Here is a 16,752-nt window from a genome sequence, read left to right as displayed (position 1 = left end):
TGGGGCAAGTTCATGAAAGTTTGTGGTTTGTGAAACACAATGAACCACAAACTGCATGGTTTGGAATTTTCCCAGTTTGTGCCCATCTCTATACAGGAATCCAACCCTTAGAGTCACATTCTGCCTTGAGCTCAGTGCTGCTGATCCCCACCTACTGGCGCAGCAGATTAGGAGCTGGTCACACAAGCCATTGGCTTCAAAATGAGCATTTCCAGCTGACCTTTGCCATATATACAACCCACAGTATCAACTGGGCAATCAACTAATAGCGCTGGCAGTAATTCTTGTCAGTATAGCGGTTGTGGTGAATGCTAGTGTTCACAGGAAATACTGCTGGTGTTATCTTTGACCACCAGGTCCAGCCAATTTGTTCATGCAAGACCAGATCCAATGATGAATAGAATACTTTGCATGTGGGAAAAAACATGTGACCTGGACCCTAAGACCACAACAGATCTAGTACACACTACCCTATCTGTTCAATCTAACTTCTGGTTCTAGGGTAGGAGTTTCCCATGCAATGACTGACCTACTTTTGCAATGGAGTTTTACTTCAAAAATTATGAAATTGGAGTAAGAGAAACTCTTGATGTGCAGCATCGCTTTGAGATCATCATACAAACCAGTTCCTTATTGGCATAAACCCTTATAGAGCTGCTTTCTACCTGTCTGACATGGCACTATGGAGAGATGTGTTACCTTAAGCCAGGAGTTCTTCCTCATCTTCAGGCGTCCCATCCACATGTCAGTCAAGAGCATCTGTGTGCATGTGTGGGACACAAAAGGCAGTAAACCTGCCGACACAGCCAGCTTCAGGCATGTCGAGTTACTCCAGTTCTTCAGCTGATATGTCAGCAGCTTCATGGCCATCTGCTCGTTCTGTCTGAATGCATTGTCCAACACATCTAAAGCAAGCTGCCCAAACTCACTATGAAAACAAAAGAAAGTAGGGAAAAGCCATTGCAAATTTTAGAGTACTGACACAGCAAAAATAACTATGGCAGGTAACATGCCTTGTTATATGGCATATGGTCCAATCCTAAACAAGTCTACCTGGAAGCAGATTTCATTTACTCCAATGGGAGTTATTTTGAAGTAACAGGAGTACTTCCACACAGGACATCATGATTCCCTCACTGTCACTGAAAATAGGCAAATTCTTCTAAAACAATTCTATACTTTTTTTTCTAGCTTCCTTTTGTGTGGTTTATTTATGGTTGCTCACAATGCCCATGGCAGAGTTCACGTTGATTTTGCTAGTCTCGCTGCACTTGTCCAGAGCCTCATATACTGCATAATCATCCCCAGACTTCATCAGATCCTACTACATTCAGATTAATTGATTTACCTAGTTCAGTATGTAAAAGAAATATGCTAATAACAGAATTGGGCTTGCAGGAACTCATGGGAGGAGTAAAGAGCTAAAAAAAGGAAGGTGGGTTATTGAGGGAGATAATTGCCAGCTGGAAGTAAAACAGTTTTAATTTCTGCCTTAAGGTTGGGTGTCTTTTATCGAGAAGGTTTCCAGATGGGTTTTAAGCTAGAGAAATGTTAGGAACTATACGAACCAAAATTCATTCCATCTTGGCTTTTTTCTCTACAGTTCAAGCACTCAGCTTCTGTCTGCCCTTGAATGTTTGAGCAGTACCATGTCATAGTAGTGTTTTCCTTTTGTACTGTGTATAACAAAGTCCATTGCCATATTAAAAAGCAGAGAAGTTAAGAAAATAGCTTTGAGGATCCTGGCAGTGGGAAAAAATGATTGTCTATGCATCTTGCTGCTTAATTATTAAAACTTTTTAAAATAACAGTTTTTTTAAAAAAGAAAATTACGAAGGATATTCAGTTGACATGTAAAGAGGCTATGGCTTTCTTTATAGCAGCCACAGCCCACTACAGCACCTTTACAAATAAAGGCATGTGTGTGTTTTATAGAGAGTAGATTATTTTACTTTTTAGATTAGATTTTAATTGAATTATGTCCCCTTTTAAGCAGTGGCATAGCATGCCTTAGTGCTGCCCAGGGTAGGAGGTGGTGCCTTCACCCCCATGCGCACACACTTTGCACGTGCATGCGCTCCAGGCCCTCTGCTATGACATCACTTCTGTGATATAATTGCGCAAGGGCATGCCCCTCCCGCCCAAGAGCGCTCCGTGGTTTGGGCGGCTTGCCTCACCACCCCTTACCTCTTCACCGCAGCTGTGGGCAGCTGCAGCAAAGAGGTAAGGGGTGGGGAGGCAGGCATGGCTTAGACCACGGGAGTGCTCTGGGGGGCAAGAGCTGGGAGGCAGGCCACCTGCCGCACCGCTGGGCGCCCGGCTCACTGGGCGCCGAACTGGCAGCAGCGGCACAGGCAGCTGCAGCAAAGGAGTGGGGCGTGCCCCCGCCCACCCAAGAGCACTCCCGTGGTTCAGGATGCTCACTTCACCACCCCTTATTTCTTTGCCACAGCTTCCCACACCGCTGCTGGCCACTGAGCTGATAGCAGTGGTGCGGGCGGCTGCAGTGACGAAATAAGGAGCAGGGGATATGAGCAGCCTGAACTGCGGGAGTGGGGAGGGTCAGGAGATGAGCGGGGAGGCAGGCTGCCTGCCGCACTGCCAGGGCACCCAGCTCACTGGGCACCATGTTGGTGGCAGCAGTGAAGGGGCGGGGAGGTGAGCGGGGGTGCTCCTGGGAGGGCCGTGGATATGGCACCCCCTCAAAATTTTGCACCCAGGGCAGCCGCCCCCCTGGCCCTCCCCACACTATGCCTCTACTTTTAAGAAGTGTCTCATTTAAATTGAAATTGGTGATATTTTGAATTGTGTTATTTTTAGGATTTTATTGTCTAATTGGTTACCATTTTAATTTATTCTCATGATGCATTTAAACACTCTTGACTGCAACAAAGAAAGTATATAAATAAAATATTGATTTTTCAATATTAGATAAATTTATTCTCATTAAGTTGGAACCATGAAATGCCACTAGCTTCATTTCAGATCAGCCCAACCACTTACTAATTTCCTTGCTGAATCAAAGGATAGCCTTCAGGTCTCATATCATATAACAATTACACAATCTTAGTTGGAGAGGAAAATATCTAATCATTCTAAACCTTGTAGACCTTTATTAACTCAATTGAAGGGGGGACCCCTACTTTGAATACTTCTTCAGCTCTTCGGATGTATCATCCTCCATGTTACTTTGCTTGGCTTCATGGGCCATGGCTCTGTAGAGTTTGCAAGCCACCACTGCCTTGACCATTGCTTCTTTTCCATGTTGCCAAAAGAACATGGCCATCTTCTGCCTTTTCATTAGTACTGCCCAAACCAAGAGATCATTATATGGGTAAATAAAGCCAGCCGAGTCCTGGTCATCTGAGAAAGTAAATTCATCTTTCAGCTTCTTCCTAGATTTATGAAGAGCAGCTGATTTTTCCTGCAAGTTACAAATATCTGGATAAGGTATTCAAAGAACAAATTCTAACCCAATTGAATTCATGTTTAGCTGAAGTCTGGCCATAAATCATAATAATATACATTGAATGATATGTACTGAGTTACACTGTTACAAAGGAAGATATTAAACAATGGAACAATTTATACAAAATTCCACAATAGAATGTAGCTATTGGCCTCATGTTGCAGTCCTCTGTGAAATTTAATAACTTTTTTTTGCTTTTTTGTTTCCAGAAAACAAGTCTAAGAGATGAGGAATGGAACTTAAAATCAGAAAGACTGTCTACTTGGACAGGACATTCCCTAAACAGATACTGAAATGCCTCTCATTGAAGTGGGAAGCAGTGGTTCAGTATCTCAAACTTCTCAAGCATTGTCTAATTCAAGCTCAACTCAAGCCTGAAAAAGAAATGTTTTATGTGAGCCATCAGGTCTGCCTCTCACACATGCATAAATTGTCTGAGTGAGCAAAGGGGATTAGTCAGTCTACTGCTTCTCTAAGAAATTGCATGCATAAGCAAAGAAACACAGTACTTTATATTTGTACGGCTGTGCTGTTCTGATAAACTGGGAATGCAAAGTATTTTCAGCAGATCCGCTTCTGCTCCCCATATGATGAAGGGAGAGGTTCGATGTCAAGCTTGAGACAACCCTCTGTTTCCAAAATGCACCATGAAACAAAGAGAAAAAGAAAGATCAGAGAGCTGGAGTACACCTTTACTATGTACTGGTTATGACCATTCTCACCAAAAAAAGGATCACATTCAGAGAATCATGAGTCATTGTTACATGAAAGAAATAATTTTTCCCTAACATAACATTCAACTTCATTTTGTTCTTTGTTATTCTTTATGTCATGGGATAACAACACATAATTAGGTGGTGATGTTTTTTTAACAGATAGAGTATATTTATTTATTTAAAACATTTGTTAGCCTAAGGGATAAGCTAGATGTGCAGGTTTTTAAAGAGTTGGGTCTGGGTTCCCCGAACCCAACTCTGGTTCACTGAAGCCACATAGCACCTTTGGAGAATGGCTGTTTAAAAGTAAAGGAGAGCCCAAACAGCCCCAGAATGCCTTCACAGTGGGAGGAGAGGCTCCTCCCTCAAGCTCTTACCCATGTCCAAATAGCAGGGGAGGGAGGATTTTTCCCTTTTTCTTGCTTTGCATGGAATATTCTATGCATGTGGAGCAGTAAAAAAGGAGAGGGACTCCCTGCCATGCTGTTGTGATATCAGGAAACGGCTTGAGTGAGGAGAGAGGAGCCACGCCTCCCTCTCTGGAGGCATACTGAGGCCATTTCGGCTCTCATTCATTTTTTAACAGCCATTTACTTTTTAACTGCTGTATGGCTGTGGACATCTGAGGTGGGTCTGGGGACCCCGCATCCAACTCTTTAAAAACCTGCAGATCTAGAGAGACCCTAAGAACTTCGATTCTGTTTTTGTCTTCACAGCTTCTCTTTGCCTTCTTCCATGCTGTGAAGAAAGTAGCAGTGATTCTGTATTTGCTTGCTTTTTTTGGAACATTGTATGGGATACAATGGCTTTGAAAAGGGCATTTTGTCAAGCTATTTTTCTTCAAGACAAAATTATTTGTTTGGGAATCCAGAACCGCCAACATTCTCTACCATTAGTCATGAAGATTTTTCAGAAGAACTGTGCATTCATTTCAAAATGAATGAAAAAAAATAACTGGAAAGTACCATTTGTTTTCATTTATTTTGACACAACAGCAAATAAAAATAAAAATTAATGAACCAACTCCACATGTTCTCATTTCCATTGGTTTCAGTAGGCATTAGGAAACATTTCCAGCAGTAATTTTTTTGCTGTTCATTTAATTTGGATGAAATTCTCAGAGACTGTACTCTATTCCAAAACTTCCAAGAAGTTGTAGAAGGGATCCCAGTTTTACAGGCAATTAGAGGGTAATGAATTTTTTTAAAACTGACAACTTTAGCATAAAGAAGGCTATTTATGCAACTGTTGCAAACCCTTGTCTAACTCAGGCTTGGGCTGACCTTCCTCTACCCTGAGGTAAAATTTCTCCTCACTAAGCATATAAAGCTGAATACTGGGCTGGGCTGAACGTGGTTGAGATATACCTTCAACTTTCTTTCCTGTCCCACCCTTTTGGAACCTATAAGTGGTGCGATTACCCAGCCAAGTCTAAGTAGAGGAAAGATCAGGGGTTTGCCCTTCCCTTAGGAAGAAACTGGCACATGAGGGTTATGGAAATTCAAATGGAAACAGAAGGTTTATTTACAAGTAGGTTGAATAAGTAGGCATGCAGGCAGGTGTTTAAACTGAAGTAACTTAGTGGGTTTTGTACTGAATACTTCACTGGTGTGAGGCACAAAACACTTGGTATAGTTCTTAAGTTGCTGGCTTGGATGAGAGATGTTGGTGTTATCAGAATTAAAGATGTTAAAGCGAGATCTTTCTGAGGTTGCCACTCCTTCACAAGTTAGGTGCTCCACTTTTAACACACACACACAGCACAACTTCCCCTCTTCCCCTTAGGGTACTCCACTGAGTCAACACTAGAGATGGGCATGATCCACATTACAATCGAAAAAAACCCACGATGATGGCGATCGCATGATTGTGACCCGGTGGATCGTGATCGTCCACGGCCAATGATCCAGCGATTGGGAGAGGCCTGGATCATTGCGTTCGGGCTCGGATCAGGGATCCAGACACTCAGGTGCCAGCAATCTATTCCCCTGGCAATGGAGCCAGGGGAAAGCCTGAGCTCTGTTTGCCCTCCTTCTGTCGCCCTGGAAACCCGAATGGAAGCCCAGCTTTTCTTGATCAGTAGGGCTTCCTTCCAACCATGGAGCAGCAAAGCAATCACAAGTTGGGAGAAGACACCCAGGGGAGGGAGGGGGAAGGGGGTGTTCTGTAGCCATGGACACTCCAATCTCATCCCTGAAAACCCTGATAGGCAGCTCTGACGGCCAAACACAGACCTCCTGTGTTGCTGAATGGGACCTGAGGGGAGGCGGCTCATCGTCACCTCCCCATGCCCGCCAGGCCTGGCGGCTGCCGCCACCACCCACCTTCCCACATAGCAGCGCGGCCCGCTTTGGCCTCCATGCTCCACGGATCGGGAACGGGAGATGCTCGGTGTGGATCGTTAATTAGGGATCGTCGGCACCGATCCACGATCAGCTGGATTGTTAATTTTTTTTGGATCGTGCCCATCTCTAGTCAACACCCTTTTTAGATACTGGGCAGACGTTATAGTTATGCCCCAGCTACAACCCTGTTCCTGTAGCTGAAGGGAAGACTCCTTTCTACCCACTTCCTTGGCCCATTACAATTCCCTGATCTCTTGAGTCTACCCAGAAATTAGTGCTGTCTTTCCCACTTTAGTCCAAGGACCAGAAGTGCTTCATGAACATATTGATTTTTCCTTAAAGGGTGCATCTTCCCCTTCCTTCCTCACACACTCTCTGGCTGACCCTCTCTAGTCAGAAGCCAGACTCCAACTCTCCTCACTCTTCAGTTTTCTCCAACTGTCAGCCCCTCAACGTTCTATCACCAACTGCCATTTCAGGCTAGCCACAAAGGTAATGGGAGGGGGGACATGTCAACCATCCTCCTCTCTTTACTTTCTGGTAGTCCCAGCATTTGAAGCTGAGTCTGTCACAGCAACTATCAGGAAATTCAGAACATTTTAACAGGAAACATTTGATCAGTCTTCAAAGTAAACAAAAAGTAACCAATGAAACATCAAAGTAAGCAGAAAAAAATATTTATTTAAAAAACAATTTTAGAATATCTGATCTGATCAGAGGAAAGAGAGAGAGTCAGACTCAGGAGACATCAAGATATATGTAACTGATATACAAAAATATTTGATTAATATATCAAAATTGGCATTCTTTATATATACATACGTGTGTGTGTGTGTGTGTGTGTGTGTGTGTATGCCACTTTAAATTGCCTGGGATCCTTTTTCATTTAAGCCTAAAATTTGGCAGGGAAGAAGAGGATTACAACAGCTAAAAGTATCCAAATTGGATGGAAAACAAAGTATTCATAGCTCATAATGTTTTTCCCACTGAAACCAATGGAAAACTAAGAAAAATAGAAATTAATACAAATACAAATTAAATGAAAATGAAATTTTAGAAACAAAATCAGATCAAAACACTCTATCATCCAGTAGTAATTTAACACAGTATTGCTGGTCATCCACAAATTGACAGTGGTAGGGACACATTCAGCAGTAAAGTAGAAAACATTTCATTGCTAACTTTGGCTGAGAAGTGAAACCTTGATAAACGGGTTCCTGTTTAAAATTGAAGGGTCAGTACACAAGCTCCTTTTGTAGTCACTTTATCTATCACAAGGAAAATGCTCACGGCTATGCAGATGACAAGTCTGCCAGTCTCACAGGTCACACGTGCAACAGAGTAAAGAAAAACAGAATTAATTGGCAGAAAACAAGCTGTATAGACAGTCCATTATTCTATAAATTCTAAAAATAAAATTGGAATTTAATAATGATCCCCACAATCCTATTTAAATGCCATCATTTGAAAAGGAGGACGTAATTTCTTATTCCAATATATTTCAATCTACTGTTATTATATAATATAGAATTACAAAAAAGAGCTGTCTGATATTAAAATGCTAGTAAACTTATTACAGCATAAGGTTTTATGGCTAGAGCACACTTCATCAGATGTAGTCCACATTGTATTAGATGAAATGGCCTCTTGCTCACAAAAGCTTTCTTTAATATACCTGTTAGTCTTTAAGGTATAATACAACTCTTTACTGGTTTTGATATAACCAATGGACTACAAATAACAACAATCTGTTAATGTTGGGGCATAGTATTTTAAACAACTTCCTGTGGTTCTCACTGGCAGAAATGACTGTATTTACCTTATGTTTCCGATAAAGGCTATTGTACAGAACTCTGAAATGCTTTTTTGTGTAGCTGCTTTGATAAGCTCCAGCAATCAAATATTCTATTACCAGTCCAATATCTATCAGTGATATTTTATAGTCCACAGGAAGAGTACTCTGAAACAAAAATATTTGAAATGTTACTTAAAATGTTTATAGTAAACATTTTACAGTAATAACCCTACAGGGTAACTAAGTATTATTTACCAACCCTGTAGCAGATGGGGGGGGGTATTTGAAGTGAGGAGCAGTGGCTTATCAAAGGCCTCCTAACAAGTTCCTTGTTGAAGTGAGATTTAAACCAGGGACTTTCCAACTCACTTTTAGTTCCTGCATTACACCAGTTACCATAACTAGCATTTCACATTGTGAACCTAGCGACCATCCTATTTCCCAGCCCACACTGCTATTACATCAGTAGTGAAAAGGCAGATACTATGCTGGATCCTAATGATAATATTATCAAAACAGAATGTTCCTGACTCCTCCTTCCAACTGCAGCCCAATGACTGGGAGGGGCTGTGGCTCAGTGGAAGAGCCTCTGCTTTGCATGCAGAAGGTCTCAGAATCCCTGTGGGAAAGGGACAGGCAGTAGGTGATGTGAAAGATCTCTGCCTGAGACCCTGGAGAATGACTGCCAGTTTGAATAGACAATGCAGACATTGATAGACCGATGATCCAATTCAGTATAAGGCAGCTTCATGTGTATTCATATGCAATCTCTCCTTGAAACGTTGATCCTGGCAGGGGACCCCAAAAAAACCATGAGAAACCAAGCAGAAGATTGCAACAGGTAAGGAATCAGTGACAATCACCCTCCCACATACACCCACCCCTTCCGCTAGCAGAAAATTTCCTCAGGATCTAACCCGCCATTTGTTTTCCTTTTTAAGACTAAAATGGGGGGGGGGGCACACTGAAGAAAAAAATGTGCAGGTAACTGTATCCTTGTGGAAAGGGGTGGTACCCAGCTTCTTTGAAAGAGCTAACCATGAGACTAATCCTGAAGAAAACCAGGTATATATTGTTTAAACTTCTAAATAGTGCTCATTGGGGAGAGCCAAAGGCTGCCCACCCACTCTGGTTTAAATCAGAAAAGAGTGGTTGTACATCTGGGAGGCACCCAAGTTCTCATTGCGTGTGTGAGGCAAAGGCATTGTGTTGTTCCCCAACAAACACAAGGTCTTTGTAGTGTGTAGCTTGAGCCTTACTTTACCTTGCAAAATTTAAGAATATTTATGTTTTAACAGTTACCCACCTTACAGAAAGTAGAGGAAGGATATAATTTTTAAATTAATTAATTAATAAATTAGTAAATACTGCTGGCTAATACAGGCGTTTATGTGTTACTGGATATGTTTTCAAAGTAACATTTGTTTTCTTTTTGTCCTGTTGTGAGCCACTTTGAAAAAAATATTATTTGTGAAACCAGAATAACTTTTAATAAATGATAGAATTCCTGCACAGGTATGAAACTGGCTACCACTCCTTTTCACAAGGATACATAGACAGTAGCATAATGAAACAGCAGTAACTAGCCAATAATATAGGGGGGGGGGGAATCTTCCCCAAAGTGTCACAAGACAGTCTTCCTCAGGTATCATTTTTATCCTAGTTAAATGGGCCTAGACTGCAACATCCTCAATGGCGGTAGTACTAACCTAGAAGCGGACATGGAAGAGATACATCTCAGAAGAGATACCACCTAGTGCTTGAAAGCAAGATTTGAATGCAGTAGGGACAGAGGGAGCTTTGACTCTCAGAAGCTCATACCCTGGAAATCTAGTTGATCTTTAAGGTGTTACTGGACCAAAATCTTGCTCTTCTACTTCAGATCAACACAGCTACCCCACCTGTGACCATCTACTGTTTATGTTTCTGTTGCAGCTGCTGCTAATCTTGTGGGGCTGTTTGAGACAACAGGGTTCACATAACCCTGGTGGGGATGGTACAAACATTGATAAAGCAGATGAACAGAGTCCTTAATGTACACCCCTTATTCTACATTCTTTAGGATTCAGGTTACCTGTTTCACATCACAGACAAGATGATGCAGAAGTAGATTTGTTGGCCCTTGTTTCTGAAATGTGAACCGGAAAGCAAGAAGACAGAGAATTAAATCAATATGTTCATAAATGAAAGGAGGAAGAAATTATCTGCCCATTCATATACTTTATCCAAATCATCCGTGACAGGCATGCTTGAAAGAGAATTCTTGGATAATCTAGGAGTACAGCTGCATTATGGGTATTGACCAAGATTCATGTCCAGAATCCAACTACTTTTATGTGTCCCAAAAGGCTCTAGTTATGTGTGTCTTCCACAGCATCCCAAACACACAGCTACATAGAAAAAGAATTTTATATCAGAAGTTCCTTTTAGACATGGCAATGCATTTGTAGCATTCAAGTAACTAATAACAAGTGCTGCTATTTGCTCAGAGTCAATAATTTCCCCCCAAGCAAATGATGATTGATGTTCTCAATTGAATGAACACTACAGATGCAAAGTCATGGGTCTAGTGGAATTAGTAGTCATTATTAGTTGGCCTGATCAATAAAAGCTAAAATAAGTTGTTTTCTATCTAGCCAAAAGAAATACGTTACATTAAGGATGCAAGAATTGCTTGTATCCTAAGTGACTGAACAACATGTTCTTAAGTCACAAGAAGACTTCTGAAAGTTGGGCATGCTGCTCAAAGAAAAAAATGCTAAAAGTACATGGTGCATGTCCAAATTCTGAAAAATGCCTAATATCACTCTTGGGCTTTCACTGGTTAAGGGAATACCTTCAAACATCCATGTGAAAATACAAAAAAATGGGTACAATCCTACTTCTACCCTGGAAGTATAACTGTACTTGAACACAGTAAGTGCTTATTAAGTTTAAAGTGTTGGAAAGTCTAGTCACTCACAGTATTGTACAGTTCTTCCAATCTGGATATAGTAAGGAAACGGTGCATATTCACTCCATGTTCTATCAGCAGCTTCACAAATTCTACCCGGTCCATTACCAAAGCATCCAGCATTGCCTGCTCAAGAGAGCCAACCTTCAAACGATGGTGTTGGGATCAAACCATGATAAAAAACAAACACGTTTTAGTTATTATTTTTGCTTTTACTGAACAATGCTTGTCTCTCAAGGGTGGTAACTAATTACCAAGCTGCTCCTTACCCAACAAGTAAAGATACAGAAAGCAGAACTATAAACACCGATACACCAAGAATGGGAAACAAATGTACTTACCTTCCAGTGCTGACCATAAACCAATATATGCTTCTTTGCAATGTCTAGCCTATTCCAGGCTAGTGCCAGATTGAGTTGATCTGGAGCAGACATATTTGTTCCTACAAACAAGAAAATCTTCTGTAAGATTTTTACGCACATTCTTTCCACACCAGCTTCGTAAGAAATGCAATATGCCTTTGGAGAAAAGGCAGAAGGAATTATACGCAAGTACCTTTTAAGAGTGCAGTTAGGATTGCCAAATCAATGTCCTGATGCTCTTCTGATTCTGCATCAAATATAGTTATCTGTAAGAACAGTAAAATCTGGTCACTGAGGGAAAAGAGGGAACCCCTTTTCAAGAATGCCACGGAACCATTCAGAGCTACTATGAAAAGAACCCTGGCCAAAATTACTGGAGACCAAACAGATGATACACTGAGGAAAACATTTCCCACTTACTTCCGATATATTTTTAAGTATAAGTAGTGGAAGATTGGATTGAATCCTTTAAAATAAACATACCCTATTTATTTAAAACGTTTCTTCCGCCTTCTCAATAAACATATTTCTGAGGTCGCAAATACCCCTTACCAATTCTGATGATCCATAGAAGAATTTTTGAATTTCTTTCCTGTATGTACCAGTCCAATCATATGCAGCATCAGCATACCATCCCTGTACATGCTTGCAGGCATCTGCTGCTGTCCCAGCATTGTAAACCAATAGAATGGTGGTGGTGGTGGAAAGTGCCGTCAAATCGTAGCTGACTTACGGCAACTCCTGCTTGGGTTTCCAAGACAAGAAATGAACAGAGGCAGTTTGCCATTCCTTGTCTCTGCATAGCAACTCTGATCCTCCTTGGTGGTCTCCCATCCATTACTAACCAAGGCTGGCCCTACTTAGCTTCCGAGATATGATGGGAATGGGTAGCCTGGGCTACTAAGCAATAAAACTCAGACATGGCTGTCTGTACAAAGGGTAAGTGTCTTCAGCAGCAATTATGAATCGGTAAATGTAATATCCAGTCCACTTCATGTTTTATTATAGTTCCATGACACAGAATCTGGAGGAGCTCCAAACCAGATTGTATTTGAAGGTCACATTAAGCTGGCTGTGAAAGTTGCTATGAAGGACTCTGCTAGGCATTGTATACACTTCTTTGTATATGGAGAATAAAGTTAGACTATGTTTACTCAAGACCACACTCAGCATATTACTGATTGCAGCATCTTAAACACATTTTTAACTAAAATAAATCTGATCAGTTTTAAGATTAGAGAGGACCAGAAGTGCAAAGGAGCTGCTGTACTTGAAGAAGAGTCTCGACTTCTGTCTTAAGGATGAGATGGTCTCAAAACAAGCCCTCAGATAAGGTTCCCAGTACAACCTCAGAAACAGGTTGTGATCTATGTCCCAGGGTAGGATCTCAGCTTGAACCAAGTGACAGAAAAATCATTTTCCTGCCACCACAATGAAACTGAAGAGTAGTTATTGTCAGGGCTTGCCGCGGCTGCCGCTGGGCGTGGCACTGGGCAGTCTGCTCCTGACGTCACAGGGGGGCCAGGGACTCTGCAGGACCCTGCTCTATGGAAGGAGGGGCGGTATACCTCACCCAGACTCCCTCTCAGTCCACTCGCTGGCCTGCTCAACCTGGCCTGCTTACCCTCTGCGTCCTCCATCTCCTCCTTCCAGAACTCTCCTCCAAGCCTCCACCCTTGCATCCTACTGCTCTCATTCCACATCATCACTCCTCGCTCACACCCACCACCTCAGAGCTCTTCCCAGCCACCCTTTATAGGGCTTCCTATCTCCACCCCACCCTCCTTCCAGGCTTGTTCCCTCTCCTGACCGGGCCCAGCTGTGCGTTCCCCCAGGTGTTTCCCTCCAACCACTAATCCCTTCTGGGCTCCTTTGCCTAGCTGGCAGGGTGGGGTTGAGTGTGAGCCATCCCCAGCTGAGGGCTCCTTGGCCTTGCTCACGAGGGGCTGTCCCAGCCAGCCTCTGAGCTACTGAGCTTGCCTGGCCTTGCTCATGAGGAGCTGCCTTAGCCAGCTTCCGTGCTGCCTGCTTGGCAATGCTGGGCGGGGCTACCCATCTCCTCCCGCAGAATGCCTGTGGCAGCCCCCCCTGTAGAGGCTTGGCTTCTAGCAACTCCTGAGCCAGGCTGCTGTCTTCTAGCCCTGGCGTGGCCATGGGCTGTCTCAAGCTGCTGCAGCAGGGGTAGCTGGCTGGGCTGCCGGGATCAGCCACAGCTGCACCATGTTGGCTGGCTACTGGGCTTCTCTGGCTGAGCTGATTAGGGAAGGTGGGCCCAGCTGCGGCCCCTTGGCTGGCTGCCCAGCTCTTCCCACCGAGTGCCCTCAGCAGCTCTACCCGGAGGGGCTGGCTTCTGAGCACCTCCTGAGTCAGGTTGCCATCTTCAAGCTGGGGTGGATGCTGGGGCGTGGCTCTGAGTTGCTGTGGCTGCTTCTCCCCCTTTGCAGGTAAGGGCCCTGCTTGGGCTGCTGCTGGGTCCCAATTCTTCCTGCCTCTGCCCTCTCCCTTTGGTGTAGGCAGGTTCTGGCCCTGGCTGCAGGCTGAGATGGCAGGACTGCTGTCTCCTGGCTGCCTCCCCCTGCTTCCTCTTGTTGAGGCCGGGGGCTGTGCCTCAGACCCCGGACACACCTCCCCCCTTAGCCTGGATGCCACCTCCGGGGGGTCTGGCTCGAAGAGTCTCGACATAAAGTCTGCGTCCATGTGGTTGGCCCCCCGACGGTAGGTGATGGCAAATCGGTATGGCAACAGGGACAAGTACCACCTCAGGACGCGGGGGTTGTGCTCCTTCATGCGGTGCATCCACTGGAGCGGTGCATGATCCGTCACCAGCGTAAAGGGGTTATTGGCCAGATAATATCTCAAAGCCCCCACGGCCCATTTGATGGCGAGGGCTTCTCTCTCGAGGGTGGCATACTTCTGCTCTGCTGGCTGGAGCTTGCGGCTTAAGAACAAGATGGGCACCCTCTCCCCGTCTCGCTCCTGCATCAAGACCGCCCCGAGGCCCGAGGCCGACGCATCAGTTGCCAGGATGAAGGGCCTCTCAAAGTCGGGGTTCCAGAGCTTTGTGGTGTCTGACAGGGCAGTGCGTAAATCTTGGAAGGCAGCCGTCCGCTCTGGCGTCCAGCTGAGGCGACTAGAGCTGCCCTTCCTCAGGCAGTCTGTCAGGGAGGCTGTGCGGGATGCAAAATGGGGAATGAAGCGCCCGTAGTAGCCGAGGAGCCCCAGGAACCGCCTGAGCTGACGCTTGGTCTGAGGCTGGGGGACATCCCCGATGGAGGCCACCTTCTCAGGGGGAGGGCGGACCTGCCCACCCCCTATGACAAACCCCAGGTACTTGAGTTCTTGGAACCCCAAGTGGCTCTTCTTGGGGTTGGCCTTCAGCCCCGCCTTCTGGAGCGCGGTGAGGACTCTCTCCAGATGTTGCAGGTGGGTGGGCCAGTCGGGACTGAAGATGACGATGTCATCAATGTAAGCCATTGCGAAGTCCCGACAGTCCCCCAGGACTTGGTCCACCAGTCGCTGAAAGGTAGCCGCTGCCCCATGGAGGCCGAAGGGCATGCGGCGGAACTGGAAGAGGCCCCGGGGGGTGGCAAAGGCTGTCTTTTCCTTGTCCTCGGGGCGAACTGGCACCTGCCAGTACCCTTTCGTTAGGTCGAGGGCGGATAGGTACCGTGCGGGCCCCAACTGCCCCACCAGAACGTCCGCCCGGGGCATGGGGTATGCGTCGAACTTGGCCACCTTGTTCAGCTCGCGGTAGTCGACGCAGAACCGAGTCGACCCGTCTGGCTTCGGCACCAACATGATGGGGCTGCGCCATTCACTTCGGGACGGTTCAATCACCCCCAGGCGCAGCATTTCCTCCGTCTCCCGATCCACTGCCTCCCACTGCTTCCGGGGGATGGGTCGCCAGGTTGCCCGTGCAGATTGCCCCGGCTGGGTGGGGATGGCATGGTGCACCAGGTTCGTGACCCCAGGGCGTCTTGAAAAGACCCCGGGCACTTGGTTCCACAGGGCCTGTAGCTGGGCCTTCTGTGCAGAGTTGAGTTGTGGATCCACCTTCGGCTCCTCAAACTCCGGGGCGTCAGCGGTCCATGGCAGCTCGCTGTCTGGGAGGTCTAAGGGGTCTTCAGCCAAGGCGCACCCGTCCTCTGGCCGCTCATGCCACCGCTTGAGCAGGTTCACGTGCAGGGTTCTCCGTCGGCGTTGGCCTGGCCCGCACTGCAGCTCATAGGTGGTGGGGCCCAGCACCCTCCGAATTTGGTAAGGGCCCCTCCACGGGTCCCCCTCCTCCCGTGGGAACACCGAGTGGTGTACCAGGACCTTCTCTCCGACCTGGAAGGTCCTCATCCTTGCGCCCCGGTCGTAAGCCGCCTTCTGCTTTGTCTGGGTTTGGGTCAGCTGGCGGTTGGCCTCGGCCTGGGACTGCTGCACCCGCTCACGGAGCTGGCTCATGTACTCCGGTATGGGGGGAGCAGGGCTGCTGGTGCGGGGACCCCACCGTTCCGCCAGCCGAGAGAGCATGCCCCGCGGCTTGCGCCCATACAGCAGTTCGAAGGGGCTAAAGCCGGTGGACGCCTGCGGGGTCTCCCTAAGGGCGAACATGAGGGGGTCGATGTATAGGTCCCACTGTCGAGGCTTGTCCCGTGTCATCTTCCTCAAGGCTTCCTTGACGGTCTGGTTCAGACGCTCTGCCAAACCGTCAGTCTGAGGGTGGTATGCCGAGGTGAATACCTGCTGGATCCCCAAATTCTGGCAGAGTTGACGCATGGCTTTGGCCCGGAACGGCCCCCCCCCGGTCTGTCAAGATTTCATCAGGCAGTCCCACCATGGCAAAAAGCTTGGACAGGGCTCGTATCATCCCCGGGGTCTGCATCGTCTTAAGCGGGATGACCTCAGGGAATCGTGTAGCATAGTCCACGATCACCAGGGCAAAGCGGTGGCCCCGGGGCGTGCGTGGCAGTGGGCCGATAAAGTCCATCGCGATGCGTTGGAAGGGCGTCTCCATGACGGGCAGCGGGGAGAGGGGGGCCTTCGGTGGGCGCCGGGCTGCCACCCGCTGACAGGTGGGGCACGAGCGGCAGTGGGCCTTCACGTCCGCGTTCACGGAGGGCCAGA

The 16,752-nt window shown here is 46.1% G+C and overlaps 1 protein-coding gene across 1 annotated transcript in view; it reads right to left on the bottom strand.

Moving 5' to 3' along the window:
- Positions 1-16,752, bottom strand: part of TRPM6 (transient receptor potential cation channel subfamily M member 6) — a 104,712-nt gene that overhangs the window by 67,369 nt on the left and 20,591 nt on the right. Inside the window, exons 10-17 of the mRNA XM_054986516.1 lie at positions 11,834-11,906; positions 11,620-11,720; positions 11,288-11,422; positions 10,400-10,453; positions 8,350-8,490; positions 3,979-4,098; positions 3,144-3,424; positions 700-928 (exon numbers count right to left, since the gene is read on the bottom strand). Coding sequence (XP_054842491.1) covers positions 700-928; positions 3,144-3,424; positions 3,979-4,098; positions 8,350-8,490; positions 10,400-10,453; positions 11,288-11,422; positions 11,620-11,720; positions 11,834-11,906 — 1,134 coding nt within the window. The remainder of the gene's footprint in view (positions 1-699; positions 929-3,143; positions 3,425-3,978; positions 4,099-8,349; positions 8,491-10,399; positions 10,454-11,287; positions 11,423-11,619; positions 11,721-11,833; positions 11,907-16,752) is intronic.

Source organism: Eublepharis macularius, chromosome 8 (genome assembly GCF_028583425.1).
Source record: "Eublepharis macularius isolate TG4126 chromosome 8, MPM_Emac_v1.0, whole genome shotgun sequence".
In the NCBI taxonomy this organism is placed as follows: domain Eukaryota; kingdom Metazoa; phylum Chordata; class Lepidosauria; order Squamata; family Eublepharidae; genus Eublepharis; species Eublepharis macularius.
This window is presented reverse-complemented; position numbering and strand designations above follow the sequence as displayed.